This window comes from Neolamprologus brichardi, chromosome 17, assembly GCF_056152115.1.
Source record: "Neolamprologus brichardi isolate AB-2024 chromosome 17, ASM5615211v1, whole genome shotgun sequence".
Classification (NCBI taxonomy): Eukaryota; Metazoa; Chordata; class Actinopteri; order Cichliformes; family Cichlidae; genus Neolamprologus; species Neolamprologus brichardi.
The window spans coordinates 19654025-19675971 of NC_142120.1; the positions used below are offsets into that span (position 1 = coordinate 19654025).

The following is a 21947-nucleotide window of genomic DNA, read 5'->3' on the forward strand; positions in this document are numbered from 1 at the left end:
TCAAACAATGAGTATGAGCAAAGTAGTCACGATCAGCTTGGTATTTCAAACAGCCTCCGCAATTCTAACTGTACTGGGGGAGAACAGTCAGGCATCACCCAAGGTCGAGACCCAGCTCAAATATGATGTTAATTGGTGATGAGTAGCAGGTGTGCCAGGCCAGGACTTCTAGAAGCCACACCCACCACTTCATTTCATACACTAGCAGAGAGGCAGGTACCACACCTAGACTACACGGGGACCATGATGGTCCATTCTTTGTACTCGCTGTAGTCTTTTGTGTTTTTTTTGTGGGTTTGTGGTTAATACTTGCTTGTTCCTATAAACCCGTTAATGTGTGGGCATTTAGATGAATAATTTTGGGAAAGGTAAGATATGATCAAAAAGTTTCCTCAATCAGCCCATAAAAGAAAAATACCAGATTCAAATCTTTACATTTCTTATCTACGCCCAAATGGCTTCCTGCAAATTTGTTCCTAGGAGTCCAGTTATGACCAGGTGAGCCGTGTGCTCTGCTGTTTACCGCAGATCGGACCGTGTGACTGCTGGCTATCGTTTAAAAAACCAGAGCGCTTGACATCACAGTAAAGTCAACTAAAACATCCAGAGGGGTTTGAGGGAGAACTTTTACTGGAAATAACCGAACCGTGGTGCACTCCATTGTGCTGTCATGAGTTTGTGTTTTTTCCACACAACCTTGGCTCAGCACCTGCTCCACTCACCAGACATGCCTCTGTGCACATGCCTCCACTTGCCCAGGATGAAAATTAAGTCAGGCTGTTTTGACACACTAGATTTGATCCAGCACGCACGGCAGATGCACAAGAGCAAGTGCATATCGCGTCTGTTATGTTTGTCCAACTCTTAGAGACTGTGATGATGAAAATTGATACCAGAAACAGTGGAAGGAGTTTGTCTGGCTTGAAATTACAGTTGAAAAACTGAAGAAAAAATCTACACAGACGGTTTGGGGGTGTCCTGTTCTCGTCTGATGCAGAAACACTGACGTTTGCCACAAAAGTTAGTGGACCAAAATGTAAACATGCCGTCAGAGCACTGGCTCTTTTAAGCCTCCATAGCTGAGTGTCACGCTGCTTGATTTACCACGCTCAGATTTGGAAAACCCTGACTCGACTCATTGTGAGCTCTTAACCAGAAAGAGAGAAAAAAACCCTCTTTGCCAAATTGTAGTCTGAGTTCTGTCCCGAAAGATGTTTGTCACATGACGACACAAAGTCCCAGCTGTGGGGTTAGCGGTTGAGAACGCAGTGGGAACTCTGGCCGGGACCTAATCTGACTTTTGTCACAGACGTCACGTACCGAGGAGGTCGCTGGAGAGATGAAGGACTCTGCGCCGTTTTGTGCGTACACACTCGCAGCCTCTGTGTGTTTGTGTTACCAGATGATACAGTGACTCTGTTTGTTATAAAAGACAAAGTGCATGTGCTGTTTGTTTGGACAGATATGCTGCTCCAGATAATTGTATGTGAAAGTGGGAGACGGTGAGTGTGTGTCTGTGTTTTGGCATTTTCAGCAGCTCTTGTTTATGTGAACGTAAGCCTGAGGTGAATGGTCGGCAGTGACTGCTTCACACTGTTTTCATAGATGCTCTCACACAGTTCGGCTCTCTCTCTCTCTCTCTCTCACACACACACACAGAAGTAGTAATGAATGCATTATTTATAATTATTTGAAATGCCTCAGTTTTAAAACAAACATGGAATTAATTGTTATATTAACCTTTTAACCTTCTTAAATGCAAACAGGACCTATTCTGTTTATCTACACGCTCCTTATTTTTGTTCTTGGACTCTACTAGATTCACATTTTCAAATAATAATCTTCTATTGGCTGTTCACAACCTCTCAGTCCATTTTCGGTCTGAAATGAGTTATTTTAGTTCCTATGTTACTCAGTTTACCCCAGTATTTTTTTTTATTGGCTGCCCCTCTTAAGCAGATGGTTTAACCAGCAGGGCGTGGCTTCCATGCCCAAGATGACCATGTTAGGGATATCAGCTCTCTAAAACAGCATACAGAGACAAGTGTAAAAACAGATGCCTGAAATTGAGCTTTTGGCCCACAGGGATTGCTTGTACATGTGCCGATGTCATTATTTAAATCTATGTTTATGAGCATTAAGCTCAGTATAAACATCTCACAAAATAAGGATAAACAGAACAGCTTTCTTTTTAATTATTTCTTTTTTTTTTACCATTTTCTCCTTCTCTCCTTGTCTCTCCTCATTTAACATTAGAACTCAGTGCCTTTGACTTCTATTTATCTTAACAATGATCATTTAAAACCGCTTTGTTTGCTTTCTTTTTCCTGTTTGGCCCAAACTTCCAAACTTGCAGCCCACTCTGCAAAAACCTGTTGAAGACATGCGCCTGACAATTCAACTTGTGTCAACAGTGTCAACTTGACTGATTTATGTGGCTGTCAATCGAATGTATAAAAATATGAAGATGTTTTTGAATTTTTTTAAACAAGCAGTATGAAGAGTTGACGAGTACTAAACCTTCACTTTAGAGCCAAATTTAACCCAGTTTTCGGCTTGATTGCTGTACCAGTTAAACATTTTTTAGAGTTATAATCAACAGAAAACTGCTAATTGTGCTATTGCTGAATGGCTGACATTAGATTTACTCCAAGTAATGAGCAGCCTGAAAAAAAATCCTTTTTTACTTTTCACTTTTCAGCCAGATTTAGACATAAAAGGATGACTTCTTTTGTGTTTTTTCGACCACACTGATGTCATCCAAGGACGTCTTTTGCTTGTTTGGCATATTTAGCTAAGTGGGTCTTAAGTTAAATTTCCAATTTCCATCTATCTAGAAAAGGTCAGTAATATTTTTGCTTCGTCCTGTTTAGATAATTGGAATTTTTTGTGCTCAGAGTGCAGCCAAGAAATGATCCATCAGCTGTAGCGTTCACCAAATGCACATTTTGTTCATCACATTTTAAAATGCACACACATGTGATCCATCTACTGCAAGACTAAAAGATCATTTGAGAGTTATATGGAACATTATGGCAGCTTGTGCATCTGTATATTCATGCAAGATGTTAAAATGCGGAAGGTGAAGCTGAATGTACATAAAAAAATAGTGTTTCTGAAGGTCTTCCAAAGCTTTTCTTTAGCCATTGGCTGCTTTTTTACTCATTTTCAGTCCAGTCCTTGTACCTGATCATTTTCAGAGAAACATTTTGGGGTTTTTTGGACTGAACTATTAGTCATTGAAACATAAAAGACACCTAACTGAAGGGATGAACCAGTGTTGTTTCTACACATACCAGACAACTTGGCAAAGAACCAATTTAAATTTATGTTTAGGCACTTTGTTACTAACAGCCTGTCACTAAAACACATCGCTTGCGCCATTTCTTTAGTTGAATCTATAAAATATTTTTATAGATATTTTTCTCATCTTGGCATAGTGTGCTATGTGTCTTTCAAACATTTGAGGACAGAAGAAGAACTAGAAGGTCAAGCAGCAGATGAGCAGTTTCTGAAAGGATTATCTGTAAGAAACACGACTACAGGTCAGTGGTGTTGGGAGCATCTGATTGGCAAAAGCTTTATTTTTTCAGTGTGACAGCGATCCCAAACACACCCTTAATGCAGTAAAATAATACTGGATAGAAAAACACACAGTGGAACACTATCAGTCATGGATCGGCCTTCCCAGATCCCCAAGCAGTGTGGGATCATCCTGACAGAGAACAGAACAGAAGGCAGAAACATCCAAAGAAAAGCTCTGAATGTCCTTCTTGTGTTTCAGTTTCAGTTGTTAGGATGATGAGGGATGTAATTTGGGCAAAAGACTGATTGGACTGAGGCTGAATTCTTTAGATCAGTTTCTGCCAGTTGCCCTCACTATGAAATAAGATTAAATATAATTCATTTAAACACAACAGGGATTAAGCAAAGCTTAGCCCAGCAAGCAAGCCATTCATGTTCCCAAATGTTTCTTCTTCTTTTTCTTCTTTTTATGACATTAGACTCTCTATAGAAATGGCAGCAAAAGTGCATAACGTGCAAGTGTTGTGCTGATCAGTCATTCGATGTGTTTTTGGCATTTTTATTCATTTAAAGGACTCACTTTCCTTCCTGGTTGCCCAAGACTAAAAAGACAGTAAAAGTTGCTGAAACAGTTCACATTCGTGATTCGTGATGCCTTTGTTGGTCTTGGGTCCATCACTGTCTTTATCAGCCTCTGCAGGTGGTGTATTAAATCTATAGTCAGTCCATGAGAGGCAGAAATATGCTTCTTTTGTGTTAATGATGTTTACTTGTTGCAGGTTTAATCTTGATCCGGAGAAGATGTGCACTGACGATCGACTGTGGGAGGCCCTAGAGATCGCTCAGCTCAAGAACATGGTGAAAGCTTTGCCTGGAGGACTAGGTGCGCAAACTTAACTCGAGAAAGAATACAGCTTATTGCACCAGAAATCGGTTTTGAGTCGAGTACTTGATCGATGTGTTTGTGTTTAGACGCTGTCGTGACAGAAGGAGGAGAGAACTTCAGCGTTGGGCAGCGGCAGCTCTTCTGTTTGGCTAGAGCTTTCGTTAGAAAGAGCAGCATCTTCATCATGGATGAAGCCACAGCATCTATAGACATGGCTACGGTGTGTGCTTAATCATGGCATCTTGTGCAATCATGTACAGAAGCTCTTTCCTTAATGGAGATATATTTGTGGGATTGTAATTAAATATTATCATCAGCCAGTTTCATTTTACTTATGTAGCCCCAGTGTTCCAAAAATACTAGAGAAAGAAGCAAAAAATGAACAAGGCATCAGTAAAGAGAGACATGACATCATAAACAGCTTGAAATAAATATGACTGGACTGGAGGTGGGTTGCAAAGCAGTTTGCATCGTGACAGCCCCATTTTAGCCTCGCTCTACTTTGGATCACGTTTACAGCAGCTCACCACTTCCTCACCTGACGATATGGTTTCTATTGTTTCGTCTTTCTGTCTTGCAGGAGAACATCTTACAGAAAGTCGTGATGACGGCGTTTGCAGATAGAACAGTCGTAACAATCGCAGTAAGTCCTTCAGTCTTTTATCCTGTTGTTGTTACTAATGAGGCAAAAAAAAAAACTGCTGAGGTTTGTACAGATAGATGCAGATATGTGGCTCTCTTTGCACTGAGCTCTATGTTCATCTGTCAGTAAATTATTTACCCCACAGATGTTTCCTTTATCTGTGCCTTTTATTAATGGCCTTTCCCATACATCAACACAGTTTGTAACACATAGATGGATTTAGTGACTTCAATTCAGTCCTCTTGTCCGGTTCTTTTATTTATATGCTTCCCTTTTTTCTGACTTTTGTCTCTTTGTGTTGCTGTCTTGTCCTGCTCTGTTTTTCTTTCCTTTCTTTTTCAATCTGCTGTCCCCTTCTACTTTTCCCCAAATCTCTCCCTTTCCCCCCACCTCCTTCCTTTTCTTTTTTGTTTTCTCACTTTTTCTTTTTTACTACATCTACTACATTTTCTGTTGTCCTCCTTCATCTCCCTTCGTCCTGCCACCAGCATCGAGTGTCCTCTATCTTGGATGCCGAGCAGGTGTTGGTCTTCTCCTCAGGGATCTTGGTGGAAAGTGACTCTGGTCCCAACCTGCTAGCACAGGAGGAGAGCCTCTTCAGTGTGCTAGTGAGGACTCACAAGTAGACCCGGATCAACACAGACCACTTTGGCTCAGCCGACTCTCGGTCTCTCCTGTTTTCTTCCATTTTCCTACCTGTTTCTGTTTCTTTTCCTGGCTGAGCCACAGCTGAAGTCTGACTCTGGGTCTGCTGAAGCTTTACTGCCACTGACAGCCTGGTTGGTACAAGAAAATACTGCATGCTCTTTTAAAGATATTCCTTGTGGATGCAGTGCAAATTTGACGACAGTCTTCAGTGTTGTGACATTGTTTGTCCTCCAAACTAAAAATTGAGAAGGGATTCAGTTAGAATTAAACCTGAAATTGTATTTTTAGTAGCTGACTGGTTCAGATGCTTTACATTCATCTCATTCAGCAGGTTCCTGGAAAATTGGACTGTATCAATAAAATGGGTCTTTGGACATCTCTTCCAAAAAGAATAACATCATCTCCAAAACTGTGAAGAGTCCACATATTTTATTTTATAGCAGCTGACCAGTCTATAAGATTCTTACCAAATCCTTCATTTGATCCAACAAAACTAGTTTAAAACATATTATAATTTTATTAAAACAAAACATTTCACTTATTACACTTCACTTATTATGTTTGTGTTTTGTGTCGTCCCTGTGTGTCTCCAGCACCGTGTCCACACCATCCTAACAGCTGATCTGGTCATTGTGATGAAGCGAGGCAACATCATGGAGTACGACAAACCTGAGACGCTTTTGGAGCAGGAGGACGGGATGTTTGCTTCGTTTGTCAAAGCTGACATGTAGGGACACGCGGGACCCAACGGTGGACAACCTGCTCAGTTTCTTGGGTTTTTTTGTTTTTGTATTTTTTTAAACCTGAATTACTTTCTTGTTGAGGTGAACAGCCCTGTGAGAGACTACCCCACTGCAGGGAAGCCAGTAACACACTGTTTCTGCGAGGAGAAGCTTCCCTGTGCACTCACCAAATGGAGACAGGGTCAGCTGTCAGTCAGTGGGTTTAAGAAGTTGTACTAAAGAAGTCAGGAAGTAAAAGAAGGTGCTTTGGGTAGGCTTGCTAATCAATGAGTCCATCGGTTGGTTCATCCCGTTTTTTTGTTTGAATTTAACAAAACCCAATTACACAAACCACAACATTAGTAGTATTTGGACTGGAAAGTGAAATAATAAAGATATATCTTATATGTGATGGATGGCTAATGCAAACTACAAATGAAAATATTTTCTCACTTGTCTCATAGAAAGTCTTAAGTTATTTTTCCGACTTTCAAAATTTTCTCAAGATCTAAACAAGAAAATAAGCAATAAATATAATGCTTGCGAAGCTCACAGTATCAAAATGGGCAGCCAGGCAATCTTTCTTGCGCTCTAAGACTAAGAATAGTGAGAACTGTTAATAGTTAATAAAAAACTGATAAAAAGCAAAGTTATTTCATTTCTTATTGCCAGTAAATCCCACGAATAACCAAACCTACTATAAAATATGTAATATGTATACTAAATAATGCAACCACAAATACAAAAAACTACGTCTTAAAAACTGCAGTTGTGGCCACTTGATGCTGGCTTCGAAAAATCTCCACAGATCCTGTGTCAAAATGTCTAAATTTACAAAAGAAATGAACATGTTGATGAAAAACGTGTATCTCAGATCGGTTGCCTGCAGTTGCTAGGTGAAATCGGCCGAAAGAGGTGTACAGAGCTGCACTGAAAAGCTCTGTGGTTGCTTTGGTCTGTATCAGATTGCTGCGGTTGCAGGTTGTGCAGCAGTGAAACTGTGAGGAATGTGATGAAGACAGTAAATGACGACTGTTCACCTTCAAAGTAAAAGTTGTTCCTTTTGAAACGTGTTGGTTTTGGCAGTAAGGCACAACTTGCCAAGACAAGTCAACATTTCCAATGCAAATCTTCAATTCTATTGACAAAACAAATGAATCAGGGGCAACTTGGAGTTCAGCATCTCGCTCACTTTTGACATGCAGACTAAATGAGCCAAGAATCAAACTACCAACCTTTTGATTGGTGGACAACCTGCTCCTCCTCCTGAGCTAAAGTTGGCCATATGATAGGTGTCTAAGACTATACGACACATTTAAATTGCATATATGTTTAAAGTTAGGCAATACTAGAACTAGAACTAGACATCTCACCCATGTTTATGGCTTTGGTACCTTTTGGATCTGATGAGCAGATTTTTCTATGTTTGATTAAACTTGTGGATGCACTTTTCTAACCAAGCTAATAAGCACTAGCTGATAGCTTTTGGCTCCATAAAATGTCAAGATAATGCTAAAGCCATGACATCATTATTGTTATAACTACCATATTTATATAAAATCTCTCTGAGAGCACCGAATATGGATTACCTGCCTTAACAAATGCACTGTTACCTCTTTTTAACACATTTTTTACACCGTTTTAAATGGATTTGAAAGGTTTTTAGGTTAGAGTATTAAGACAGAGGTTTATGTTTGTTGGTCTTTTCATGGGATTTGTAGACAGTAGGAAATACATTCAGTTTATTAAATATAAATTATGGATTTGAGATTTTATTTCAGGCGTTGAGGCTGTTAAAAGTGTAAAATGTTAAGATTTAATAGTTGGAGAGTGAACAGAAGTGTTGTTTCATATTAATATAATTTTTACAGTCTTTAATTATCTTGTGTAAAATATTTGTTACTTTTTAGATCATGCACCACCTCTGTTTATACTGACTAGCACCTGTATTATGCAATAATAATGATGGAAGAATTTTTAAATGTATTTAAAATCCTTTTTAAAAATGACTGTTGGCTCTTTGGCCATTATTTTTCTGAATAACGCAGTGGAAGGATTTTAAATCGACCCTTTTGTATTCTACTCTACTTTTTGACCTTAAGTTCTGCCATAGAGGTAACACTGATAGAAATGACAAAGCTGATGGAATCAGATGGTTTTATTAACCAGTTTAAGAATGCATTTATAATGATAAATAACACAGCTGATTGTTGTGGCCGTTCTTTGACTGAACATGTGTTGACATTTTTCACGAGATGCCAAAAATGAGACGTCACAAAATACGAACAGGAGTTTCCCAAGTGAAGGCTGGATACTCTATTTCTGGCCTACGTCTCCTTCCTCCCTGCTCTATCAGATGTACGTCTATGCCTCCATTAGTACAAACACTGTAAGGTGTCACGGCTCAGCCTGCAGCCAGTGAACCTGCTGTCTGTCTGCGGTCATGCTTTGCTGAACTTTTTATCCTCGGGGACAATAGATACCCAGCATGCCTCCCGTTAACTCCAGAGATGCTTCATGGATGTTTGAGAGGGCAGTGATGTCTTTTCTTTTTTTTACTGAGGAAGAGCAGTAACTTGCAGTAACTTAATAATCAGTTCTTGGGGCTGAAATTTAGAGCTACATCAATCTCTATTTTGCACATTAATAATGCAAGATTGGTAACAAATCGGATGAAACCAAATTAGAGCCCATCGGAGAGAATGAATTTTAGAGAGTGAAATTTAGCATTCACAAGGTGAACATAAAGAGGAGTCCACATAGTAAAAAAGAGCTTTTGCATATGGGAACTGCTCCATCTCTTTGATGGGCTGATATCAAGACATGTTTTTATATATTTTTATTTTTAAATAATGAAACTTTAACACACTCACTGTTTTTATCAGACTGATTGGATTCTCCTTGGAAGTCCTAGCTAACACTTTCGTTTTCTGTGCAATGCATTGTGTAGTAGATTTAGATTTAATGTTTCATGTGGCTTTGTTTAAAGTGTCCATTAAACTAGGAGAGTTCATTTTCTGCTGGAAATCCTGTTAGAGGCAGACACTTTGTCTCTGCATGCAGAGTTATGAAGGCATTTTACATGCGTCTTCATAACCATAAGCCACCTTTAAAAATGAACATTTGTTATATAATTTCTTTCATCTGTACAAAAAAGTTGTAATGTTGGCTAACTGAAATCCTAAAAAAGCTTGTTGATGGTTTCTCGCTTGGCATGTATAATTCAACTTGTGTGGATCAGGTCTCCTGAAATTTAAACTGTAGGATGATGTTGTGAGCTGTTGTACATGTGTAAATGTGATTTTAGTCCATTGCTAGGTGGTTGATAGGCAATGTAATGGCATCACAATATCTGACATAGATAAGAACCTTTGGGGGCCGGAGGTGTACCTGTGAGCCAAGTTTGTCTGCTGACTTCTGATGCTCTCGGAGTGGTTTGTGGACAAAGAATCAAACACACAGCAGAGATGCCAGAGTCCTTTCTTTTGCATTGAAAGAAAAATATTTGGGAGACAGTATCTCGTAATTATGACTGTTATCTCCCAGATAAAAGAAAACTTCTCATCATCACAAGATAATGTACAATAATAGAAAAATGCCACAGAAACGTGCCTGACAGTGTTCACACTGTGCAGTGGGACAGGAAATGGAACCGTTCATAATGTGCTTGGGAACTGTTGTGTTTTTAATCATTTTGAGATTTAATAAGCAATTTAGTGATGGTTCTTGCTTCTGTTGGTTTCAAATAATAGAGATAGTCAAGATTCCTTGTCACTGTCACTACAATGCAAGTTTTCATATATAAACTGCAGAAGTCGTCCCTTTCTGTAGTTTAAAAACACATGCAACATGCATATCAATGAATGGCTATTTAATTAATAGGCAGGCTTTTTGAATATATAAAATGTCTTAAATATAAATGTTACCCAAAGGAAACCAGCTCATTGCCATCACAGTGAATCCATTTGCGCTGCTACTCCTGTGCTCGCAAACATAAAAATGACTGATCAACACTTACGGGTCTCAAATTAAGTGATAATAAATCATACTCGTGAGCCGAAGTCTCAGCTTTTGGGTGATATTTTCAGTGCACAACAATATGTAGTTACAGCTCAGCATTCAGTGCATTTCTTTGGAATATCTTTTCTAACCTCCCTGGGAGCGGTGCTATTGTCCCTTTATATTATTGTATATTGATTAGACTTACTTTGCTTTTGGACTAAAATTTGAAACTTTGTACTGTACAGTGTTGAATGCCAAACATGATTTTTCCGCCTTTTCTTGTTTAAATATCTTACATGTTTCATCTCAAGAAGTTGTCACTTAAGCTTTTGAACTTTGTGGTTTCTCTCATTTTATAACTTGTTTTAATATAACACAACAAGATGACACGTGAGGTTTACCGTCACACTTGGTGATCACAAGCTTCGCCTGCACTTTTCTTTCCCCTGACAGCTTTAACTGTAACACTGAATGTCTTTGTTGTTTTATAGCTTTATATTCTGTCCCTGCAGTTCTTCCAAGTCCTCGTCCGTCTCCTCTGTTAGCGATCGAGTGCTCTTCCTCTTCTTTGTTCCTCGTTCAGCAGCACTTTTTATGCTCTTGGCCACCGTCACACTCATAAATCCTTTGTTTTCCTTGCTGTGCTTCCATGCTGCTCCTGTTCTGAACCTGCACACGGCTGCCTTGTAAACTCATCCTCTCACACCCCAAACCACTTTTTGTCTTCGAAGCTGACATTTTACACCAAGAGCAAAAAAGCAGTGGTGCCATTTTTCCACGTTACACTTTGCACAGGATTTTTCACTGAAAGAATGTCTCTTTTCGAACAGGTTTCACTTGTGTTTTAGTTTCTGGTAACAAACAAGTACATAAAAACAGCGAACGGGTGGAAATGTAAGGGAACTGCATGTAACTCATTGTCGGAGCTATGCAGAGAGCTTTACTTGCTTTCATGAAGTTGACTGTTAACAGAGAGCATCTTAAATACTGACATCTTTCTCACAGATCAGTTTGGAGATGGTCATTTTTTTTCTGTATGTACATTCTGTCTGTAGTAGCTTGTATAGCCAAGGGTTTAAACATATATATATATTAAACTGCTATTATTATGTGTGCCTGATTTCTTTTCTTTTTTTTTCACACTTGTAATAACAATAAAATGCTTTTGAGTGACGTGAGGCTGTTTGTTTTTATTGGGCCGCTTTCACGGCCGTAAACTCTTGACCTTTCCTACCTCAGGACACAGGCCAGGAGTCACGGTACCCTCAATACTAGATGTGATAAATTGCTAAATGGCGCCCCCTGATGACTGTTTCTAAAATAAATCCAAATACATGTACTAGGAAAATGCACACATTTCAGAAAATATATGAAAATGAGAGCCGTTAGGTGTTTTTTTTTTTTCTTTTTTGTTGTTCTTAATAAACTTTTCCTTTTTGAGCTTTTGTGTTCATTTTAAAAGATGTGTTTACAGATTGAAACACAAAACCAGTCAAACTGGACACTGGTTTTTATCAACAGCTGATGTTTGTTTTTGTTTTACCTGAACTCAAAGAGTCATTCCTGCATGAATTATAGCGGCGCAATCGAAATTTTGCCCTTACTTTACCCGACACCCACCTCTCAACCATCCTATAGCTGTATGGGGTTGTTCCATAGGAAAATTTAGCTTGCCTGGAGAACACCTCTGTGGCTTGACAAATTTAAACTGGATAGAAAAGACGGGTAAATATAAAGGTTTTTATAGACAGTTAAAGACAACTGAGTCTAGTTTGATTGGTTTCATGGATGTAGATTAGCAGGGAAAGTGCTGACTTTGTGCCCAGCTCTAACTAAAGTTCCCTGCAGGTCCGATTGTTCGGCTTCCATTAAATGAAGGTAGGGTTAGGATTACCGCCTCCAACCTGAGTAAGAGCTACAATTACAGACAAGAGTAGCTCCTCCCCTCTGTAAAATGCCAAATAATGGTCCAAATGTGACGACTTTCCTCTTCACTGTTTTACATGTTTCTTTGATATTTATATGCATGAAATTAGCCCTTTATGCACATTCTTGATAAAGTGGGTTAAACAATGACCGAACTTAAGAGACATCTGTTTTAGTGCTTAAAAAACTGCCAAAAAAGTTTAAAAAAAACAAAACAAAACAAAAAACCCTATAAGATAAAAAGATTCTAGGGCCTTCCAAAGCGGGCTGTTTCGGTGGTTTTGCCCTTTCCCACTGCCTTTGAGGGGGGCCTGAAGGCAGCAGCGCTCTGATCCGAGCGGGTCTTGACTCTGGAAGTGCGTCAACAGCAGAGTGGAGACCGTCCCAGCCCTCAGAGGCTCAGAGCAGAGGCGGCGCGCTGCCTTCAGTCCGAAACATCTCCGAAAGGCGACGGAGGTATAACTGTTCGTTCGTCTTTGAGCGTTTCCCTGCTGGTGGGCATGCTGCGTCCGTGCGTAAAGACGCACTGAGGACTGTTTTCTTTGCCATCGGGAGCGGCAAGCGGACGAGAAGATGCTGGCGAGGAAAAGCATCATCCCGGAGGAGTTCGGTCTCCCGGGGCTCGTCTCCCGGATGCCCCGCAAGCCGGTGTTCAGGGACCGCGTGAACAAAGCGCGCTTCATCGCCAAAAACGGCTCGTGCAACTTGGCGCACAAGAACATCCGCGAGCAGGGGAGATTCCTGCAGGACGTCTTCACCACGCTGGTGGACCTTAAATGGCGCTTCACGCTGGTCATCTTCACCACGACATTCGTCAGCAGCTGGCTGCTGTTCGCCATGAGCTGGTGGCTGGTGGCATTTGCGCACGGAGACCTGGACCCTACGCGTGAAAACATGACCGACTGCGTAAAAAATCTGAAGTAAGGAAAAGCCTGAGTGCTTTCATGTATCCTGTTCCAAGAAAACGAGGTTGTTAAAGTGTGTTTGGTGTAAATTCGTCAAGTTTTGCTCTGTCGAAATTCTTTCTGTCTCCGTCTGCACTTGATCCAAACCTCCCAGCTCCCACCCGCCTCCTCTTCTCTTCGCTCACATTCTCCATTTTTAAACTGTGGAAGAGAAAAAAGAGGGAATGAGAGAACTTCTGCTGCGTTTATTTCAGGCAAATAAAAGAGCAGAAGCAGAAAGATCGCATGTGGTGAAAAGTTTTTTGGCACTTCCATGTTAGCGCATCCACCCTCACCCCATGAATCCTTACCACAGTGAAGGAGAAGACAGAAAGGCAAATAGGAAATTTGCCTTTGCTTCTTTCTTGTAAATGATCAGAATCCATTATCGGGAACCACTTGAGGTGGTGGTTCCATCTTCCATTGAAATACTGCTTTATTTTCCACACTCCCTAAATCTCATAATCATAATCATCATAACCTTTTCACATAAAATGTTTTCTCTTCTGAATTTACCGATGAAGCGTCTGAATTTCAACTGCAGGACATTGACTTGTTCACGTGCTTTTTAATATATACGCACCAGTGATTAAAAGACCTTCATGAATATTACATCAAAAGTATTTTTGGAGGTCAGCTCTGTTTTTTTCTATGTTTGTCATCATTTCTTGCTTTATGAATTAGTCTTGTGGAAAAGTAGTTGGGGAGCAAATGTCGTGAGTAACAGGGTTTGACCAGACCTGATCTGAAGACCGCAACTCTACTTCCTGTTAACTTCTCAACATCCAACATGTATGTGAATAAATGACATTCAGGGTTAGGGTGCATTTTAGTAATATGTTTAATCAGACTGAATAAAAACTTGAATTTGAAACATGTGAGATACATCAAGTATCTCACATGCATTTTGACCGCTTGGTGGTTGTGACCCCATCCCTAACCCCGATCAGCCATGAAGACCTGGATGTTAGAGGTTAAGCCCATTGTGCATGAAATTGGTTGCGATTCAGGATGCGGAAGGCAGGGGGCGCTGTCGAAATGCTCCTCAATGAAAAAGAGTGAACTGAGCTGAACTAAAATAATTATTTTACCTTTTTTCTGGTTTTACATTGTTTCTTTCACAGTGAAGCTTATTTCAACCATGAAGCGATAGGTCTAGCAGCACCAGAGGAATATTTCACAATAGTTTATCCCCCAGGATATCTGATTTAACTTGTCTCTCCCTCTGCAGGTCGTTCACATCAGCCTTCCTGTTCTCCATCGAGGTTCAGGTGACCATCGGCTTTGGAGAACGTGTGATAACGGAGCAGTGTCCCACCGCCATCACCGTCCTCATCCTGCAGAACATTGTGGGACTCATCATCAATGCTGTGATGTTGGGTAAGGTGCACGAAATGTTTACCTCAAACCTAAAAGGATCAGCAGAAAATCGATGGTTAAAATAAGACAGAAATATCAACCTCGCTCAGTTTTTGTCACCTTGGATGCTGTTTATACTTCAGGGCTGCTTTAATTCTTCATGCACAGAGTCACAAGCTGCTGGAAACATTTCTCTGAGACTTTTGCTTCATGTTTACATGACAGCATCACACAGTGTCATGTCAAAGAAACCAGTTTAAGATTTGAGCTTTGTGGCATGAAACATTATCCTGCTGTAAGCATGGATGCGGTGTGGCTATAAAAAGATGATCATGGTCAGCAACAGTGCTCAGGTAGGCTGTGGTGGTCTGGGGCTCAAAGTATACCAGAAAACTATATCTAATAAAGTGTTTTCTTTTGTTTGAGAAGCAAAGCACTTTGGATGTCTTTAAATTTAGCGCCTTTGAGTTATTTTGAAGTGAAATTTCTCCTGAAAGAGACGAAAAGAAACATAAAACATTTCTGACCTGCGTGTTTAAAGCAGCCTGGCTCTACAGGGCACAATTCCGGCGTGACCCTTTGCCCTCTTTTTAATTATGTATGATTCTGACTCTCGGGTCAGATAGGTTACAGGACTCATTTTTAACTTGAAGAAAAAGGTTTCAGATGACATCTTCCTTTCCGCTCAAACACTGGCAGTGAAGCCATTTTGACTCTTGGCATGTTAAAAGAACTGCGGTGCTTTGTTCCATTCTGACCTATAAACACTCATGCGTGCATAGACGCACCTGCTCAGGTTAACCTTGCCGAGTTTTACCTCCTCAGGTTGTATCTTCATGAAGACGGCTCAGTCGAACCGTCGGGCAGAGACGCTCATCTTCAGCCGCCACGCCGTGATCGCAGTCCGGAACAACCGGCTGTGCTTCATGATTCGTATCGGGGATCTGAGGAAGAGCATGATCATTGGAGCGACCGTCAGGTTACAGGTGAGCCTCTTGTTTTAACCACCAGTAAAATCAAACTCGCTCAACATATGTTTTTGTGTTCTTCTACATGAATCTGAGACATTTTCCAGCTAATTGCTGCTCTAAAATGTCAGCTGCCACTTTTTAAATAGAAAGTATAAACTTTGTAAATACGCCTATATAGCTTTACACATACTCATTTTATATGTACATAGAAATAAAGATAAAAAATCAGAAGAAACACACAAAGTAAAATAAATACAAATCATAACTAAACGATAAAAACAAAAGAGAAAACAGCACTGCACCACAATCCAAAGATTTTAAGACATATAAATGAGACCTCTCCCAAATAACAAAATAACATGTTGTGTGTTGGGCGTGTGTGGGCCACGGCCCCCTAGTGGGCCTAGAACGTATTGCAAGAGATTTTTTTTACAATAAATACTTTGTGTTTTTGTTCAGTTAACTGAAATAGAAATTTCAGAGTCACAGATTAAAACTTTGATGTGACTCAATCCAGTAAACCTACAGGCAAAAAAATGAAAGCGGGGTCAGAAAGGTGGGTCTTTAGTTTGGGTCTTTAGTCAAAAGATAATGCTTTTTTAAAATGATCTTTGGGATCAGTTCTAATAATTCTGTTTAAAGTTTCAGTGAAATATTCACATTTTTAAAAGAAACGGAGCAACTCAAACATGGGTTTAGAAATTTCTATTATTAAATGTTATTCCTCCTTTCCTGATCTACTTTTGGTCCGTAAGTTCTTTCCAGGTAACAACAAGACAAAAGTTCAACAAGTAAACCATCAGAACATCAAAATGAATTATTGAAAACACAAGAAAAACTTTTATTACATGAGTGTTTTTTTCTTATGTGATGATCAGAGTTGTTGCATCTATTACAAACTGAAGTGCGACTTTTTTTTTATTCTTTCAATGAATAAAGAACCAACATGTGAAAGACGTTTTGACCAGATCTGAAGTTTCATCTGTGGGTCGAGCTGTTTGTGGCAGTTTTATCTCCGTGAGCACCTCCAGTCTAAGAAAGTTACCCACATTTATTCATGTAACACAACTTTAGTAATTAATCACTACAAAAATGCAGAAATGATCAGCCGGGTACTTTTCTTCACTTCAGATGATATACCCCACCTCTCTAATCACTGAAGTATCTACCAAAATAAAGCAACAAGTAGCTTAGTAAGAAGGAAAGCTTAAATAAGGGGCTGCAGTAAAAATGTAATGACACAAGGGCAAGAGGAGAAATCTTCAGCTTGACTCTATTTACCTCGATGTCGCTATCTCACCCAAGTATCTACAGACCCACTTTCAAATATATTGGGATGCTATGCGAAGTGCACAAATCTCATAAATCCATATTTTATTCACAGTGGACACTGAAAGTGTTTAAACTTACCAAATGTGGCATTTCAAAATATAAGAGAAATATGAGCTCATTTTTAATTTGATAGGATGTCTAAAAAAAGTTGGAAAACACTGTCTTCTTTTAACTACAGTCTGTAAACATCTGGGATCATCTGGGGAGCAACTGCTAGACCTTCGGGACATTAATGATGTCTGATTCTAGTCTGATGGAGGATTTTAGTTGCTCAGCAGACCAGAGCCCATGCATTAGTGCAATGTGCCGGGCATCCAGCACTGATTCTCAGCCTCATTCCTCACGCACAGAGATTTCTCCAAATTCTCTGAATCTTTTGATTTTATTTACTGTACATAGAAAAATAAATATTCTAATTATTCACCTTTTTCTTCTGAAATTGTTCCACAATTTGTAGATGCAACATTTTGCAGATTGGTCAGTACAGCTAAGTAGAGTTAGGAATTGAGGTTGTATCAAGTTTTATTTGAAGGACTTGGCTTGAACAGGATCAGGCCCTGGGTGATATCAGTTACATATGAAGTCTAATATGTCTAACAATGTGGTTGGTTTTTAACTACTCCAGAATTCACTCGAATTCTCAGGTTTAATCGAGCTGTTAGTTAATTAGGACTACACTTTGTCTGCTTGCAGGTTGTGAGGAAGACAACCACACCAGAGGGGGAGGTGATCCCCATCCATCAGATCGATGTGCAGACAGAGAGCGCTGTGGGCAGCAACAGCCTGTTCCTCCTCGCCCCGCTCATCATCTGCCACGTCATCGACAAAAACAGGTCCAGAAACACATCACGGAGGCTGTGGCTTTATTACACCTGACTAAACCCCACTTTGTGCTCTCCACAGTCCACACAAACAGATAATATGTGATGTGTTATCAACCAGAAAGCCCCTCGGCTGATTTATGATTAACAGAAAATGACAGAGAGGAGAGAATATTGGCATTTGGCTGCTTTTGCTTTAAAAATAATCCAAAGTAATTGTTTTACCATTAGTTCTTTTTAAAAGTTAATCACTGGAAAAAGAAAACTCATAAAAGTAATAAAGTAGTTTAAGAAAGCAAACTGTGGAAGGGTCACAGTGTAAGAGTGTGAGATAAGAAGATGAGACTTGTTTATGCCCTACCGCCACCTGCTGGACAAACACAGACTTACAGTTTAACTAAACAACTAAAACAGAAACCATGTATCACCTGTACATACTCTGACATACTCTGATATTTAAACCTGGACTCCCCCCACTCTGCCCTCAGCCCGCTGTACGACCTGTCAGCCATGGAGCTGCAGTGCAGCGACCTGGAGGTGATTGTCATCCTGGAGGGAGTTGTGGAGACGACGGGCATAACCACGCAGGCACGGACTTCCTACGTCTCCGAGGAGATCCAGTGGGGCCACCGCTTCGTTCCCATAGTAACAGAGGAGGAGGGCGTGTATTCTGTCGACTACTCCAAATTTGGCAACACAGTCAAGGTAAACGCTAAAACAAAAAAGATCCTGGTGGACTTTTGTTCATTATCATCATCATCATCAGTCACAGCAAAACATTGATTTGGGTCAGTGTCTCTTCCCACTGGTGAACTTGGTTTAAGAGATGTTCATAACATGTTCTCTTGTTCCTCCTGCAGGTTGCGACGCCATGCTGCAGTTCCAGAGAACTGGATGAGAAGCCGTCCATCTTAATCCAAACCCTCCAGAAGAGTGAGCTTTCGCACCAGAACTCACTGAGGAAGCGCAACTCCATGAGACGCAACAACTCCATGCGCAAAGGTGCAGGAAGCAGCGGGAGTCTCCGCAGGAACAACTCAGGCCTCGCCGTGCCTAAAGTCCAGTTCTTTACCCCGACCGATGGAGGCCAGAACCTGAACGCCGTCACCTGACATGAGGCCTACCGTCTGCTGGCTCCACTGCTCTTCCTGGTGGGGAGGAAGATCCTGGGTGTTGGTGCATCTGTCTCTCTAATTGGACTCATTCTTTTCACTGGCATATCTAGACTTGTGTCTCGACACGTTCACTGTTAATGTTCCCTGTGTTTACGTTCATGGTTTAAAATGGGTCGTGTTCAGATTACATTTGTGATCTCTAAGCAGTTAAAGTAATATTCCTCTGCGCTGACAGAAACCCAGAAAGCAGATACTAAAACAGATAAGAGACGGATGGAAACTGCAGAATTGGTTGTGTGAGCTTAAACTGATTTCTAAATGACATACAGCGCTTTTCATTCTGAAACACTACAGTATAAAACGTGCAAAAGTGGCTTTAGCCTGCATTCTTTCTCATGGCCATCAGGGGGCTACTTCTCTGGCTCCCAGATCTTGGCTAAAGCCTCAAAACTGACGTCAGTAAACACTTTTCTTTTGGGTTTTTGGACTCAATGACTTGTATAAGTTTTATGTTCCTTCTGTAAATTATGGTCCTCATTAGAGTCCATAAGGATGATAAAACATGGATCAGGCTTTTTGCAGACGACTGTATTGGTTTGACCATCACTTCAGTGATGCATCAGTACACAAGCTCAGAGAGTCACAGATTACACATAGGAAGATAATCTTCCTGCTTGTTCTGGTTTTAAGTTACACCAGCACCACTGATGCAGAGGTTTCGTCTTCCCCTATCATTTAGAAAAATACATTGAATACCTGTGCACTGTAAAACAGAGCTGTGGATGAGACATGACCAATGCGGTGACCATAATCGGTCCTTAACTTATATAATGACTGTCATGTTGTATTGTATAAGCTCTGAAAGTTATTAAATAACAGGAAAGTGTTCACTAAGCTCACTAATGAAGTCAGGATCACTTCTATAGACTTCAGCTCAGCTGGACTTTTCTCTGAAACCTTCTTTTGCCCCCTGCTGGCCATTAGAAAGAATGCAGATTGTCTAAATCCGTCTTTCTTGTCGTTGCCCCCCGTTTTCTTTGTTAACCCACACTAGCAATTCTATACCTTTATCTCAATGATGCTGCACATCAGATACTCAGAATAGCAGCAATAGTATATTCTTAAACACACACAATACCCTTTGTGTTTTTCTGTGTGACGTGCCTGGTCTCAACTTCAGTCACCAGTTCTCTCCACTCAGAAGACAAGACGCTCCATGACCCAGCTGATGTGTTCCACTTATTGTAATGATCCGCAGACAGAGAAAGCAATCTGAAGATTTCACTCTGGACAAACGAGAGGTTGCATTGAACCTTTTGTACCTTAATGGTTTATTTTAAAAATCAGCATGTTAATGTCTCGTGAAAATAAAAGATTATTTCAGCTTTGAAGTAGATTTACTGTAGCCCTGGTGTGCACTGTGCAGAGGGGGAAAAGACTGGGATGTGTTCACTTTTACTGTTTACTGCATAGGTGTTGTGATACATTCAGAGTCCTTCTTTATCCTTCACCATCAGCTCAATCCTCTTTTGCCAGTTTTGAGACCACAAATAGTTTCATGTGAAATCAACCAGCTGTCGCATCAGCATTACTGACATGTTTGCCTTCACTGTATCTCTACTTGTTCCGCTTGGTTCCAGTTTCCAGTTCATTTCCATAATCTTCCATAAACCGTGCATGCTGTATTATCACAACAGCAGTACGCAAAAACACCTGGCTGTTGTAAGGGTAGACGTACTGCTTAAGTAATATTTTCTAATTAAGTTCACAATCACTACTAATGAGAAGTCATGGAAGTCATTCACCGTATGGTACTGATTTGTGTATTTTTCACGTATGGTTGTCTTTGTGTTGTTTGAGAATAAATAGTTATGTATGCAAATGATGCAAATGCAAAACATGAATGTGGTTTCACTGTCTGTCTGTCACTGAGCAGCAAATGCAGAAACCCTGAAACTGAATGCGATGGTCCTAAAGGAGTCCCCGGTGGCACATATATATATTACATAATATATATTAGATATAATATAAAACAGTCAGTTGTGTTTTGTTTTAACTTTACGATGTCCTAATTTGATTGGTAGCAACTTTTACCACTACAGTGAGCCAATCACTCATAATTCCTAAACATGTCAATCAGGTAGGAACGAAGTAAGAGATTAATAGAAATAAAGAGTTGGATGTTGACATGTAGCCCTTTCCTTTCTTAAATTATTAGTATTTTTGAAAAATTAACCTGTGATAAGACATAGCATATCAAGATAGAATTGTTATTATCATATAACTAAAGATGAACGAAGCTTCTTGATGCATTCTCAATTATCCAGGAAAGTAAACCCTCTGGGTTTTGGTCAGTGGTTGTTGATCAATGGTCATGAGAATTTGCATAATTATGATTAAGGAACTGACCTCCCAGCCCATTGTTCCCTCAGTGGGCTGCTTTCAGTCATTATGCAAATGTGCTGTTTATAAGATTGGGGAAACCTGCAGTCAGCTGAGACTGAAGAAGTCACTTGGATGAGTGACGAAACGTTTCTCCCACAAAACGATACGTCCAGATGAACAGAATCAACTTTTGGAGATGAACCAAGCTGTTCACAATTTAATCTAGCTCTCAGTTTTAAAAAGGCTGGTGACCCCTGCTATGGTCTCACAGCTGCAGTTGGATATACAAATATTCGACTGGTTCTATACCAGAATTAAACCAGGTCTAAGTAAAAAAAAGAAAAAAAAAGGACTTATCTGTTAAACTAGCTATATAATTCCTAAATGCGTGTAGTTTAGGGTAGATTATTTTACCTAGATATGACTGGCTCTGATGAGCCTAAGGTACCAAACATGCCGGCGACGTTTATACTGGTTTTGTAGCTCCTTGGAAATTAAAACAGTACACAACACACGGAGCAACATTTGTTGGTCCATTTTTCAGTTTTCATGCTGTGGTGTGAACGACCAGAAATGTGTGGAATTAAGGGCAGACTTGAACGAAGGCCAGCTTCTCAAGTTCATCCTACCCGGCCGTCAAAGAATCCTACCTACATGACGTAGGTAGG

The 21947-nt window shown here is 40.2% G+C and overlaps 2 protein-coding genes across 10 annotated transcripts in view; both read left to right on the forward strand.

Moving 5' to 3' along the window:
• Positions 1-11593, forward strand: part of abcc9 (ATP binding cassette subfamily C member 9) — a 69357-nt gene extending 57764 nt beyond the window's left edge. For 6 of the 9 annotated variants that reach the window (XM_087831029.1, XM_087831028.1, XM_087831031.1 and 3 more), the window contains 4 exons: positions 4305-4408; positions 4498-4631; positions 4992-5054; positions 6296-11593. In XM_087831029.1, the coding sequence (XP_087687155.1) occupies positions 4305-4408; positions 4498-4631; positions 4992-5054; positions 6296-6433 (439 nt within the window). In that variant the 3' untranslated portion in view covers positions 6434-11593. Of the gene's footprint in view, positions 1-4304; positions 4409-4497; positions 4632-4991; positions 5055-5542; positions 5834-6295 lie in introns of all 9 variants that reach the window. The other 3 variants (XR_015716696.1, XR_015716697.1, XR_015716698.1) reach the window with 1 other exon arrangement.
• Positions 11594-12740: 1147 nt separating this feature from the next.
• Positions 12741-20772, forward strand: kcnj8 (potassium inwardly rectifying channel subfamily J member 8). The gene is made up of 6 exons (XM_006780948.3): positions 12741-13272; positions 14528-14676; positions 15481-15641; positions 17652-17791; positions 18268-18484; positions 18640-20772. Exons 1-6 carry the CDS (start codon positions 12926-12928, stop codon positions 18889-18891), a joined length of 1266 nt encoding a protein of 421 aa, XP_006781011.2. The 5' UTR covers positions 12741-12925; the 3' UTR covers positions 18892-20772.
• The last annotated feature ends 1175 nt before the right edge of the window (positions 20773-21947 follow it).

Coding starts and splice junctions, on each gene's coding strand:
- kcnj8 (XM_006780948.3), top strand. CDS start 12,926: ATGCTGGCGAGGAAAAGCATCATCCCGGAGGAGTTCGGTCTCCCGGGG. Junction 14,677..15,480: donor CATCAATGCTGTGATGTTGG/GTAAGGTGCACG, acceptor TTACCTCCTCAG/GTTGTATCTTCATGAAGACG. Junction 18,485..18,639: donor AATTTGGCAACACAGTCAAG/GTAAACGCTAAA, acceptor TTCCTCCTGCAG/GTTGCGACGCCATGCTGCAG.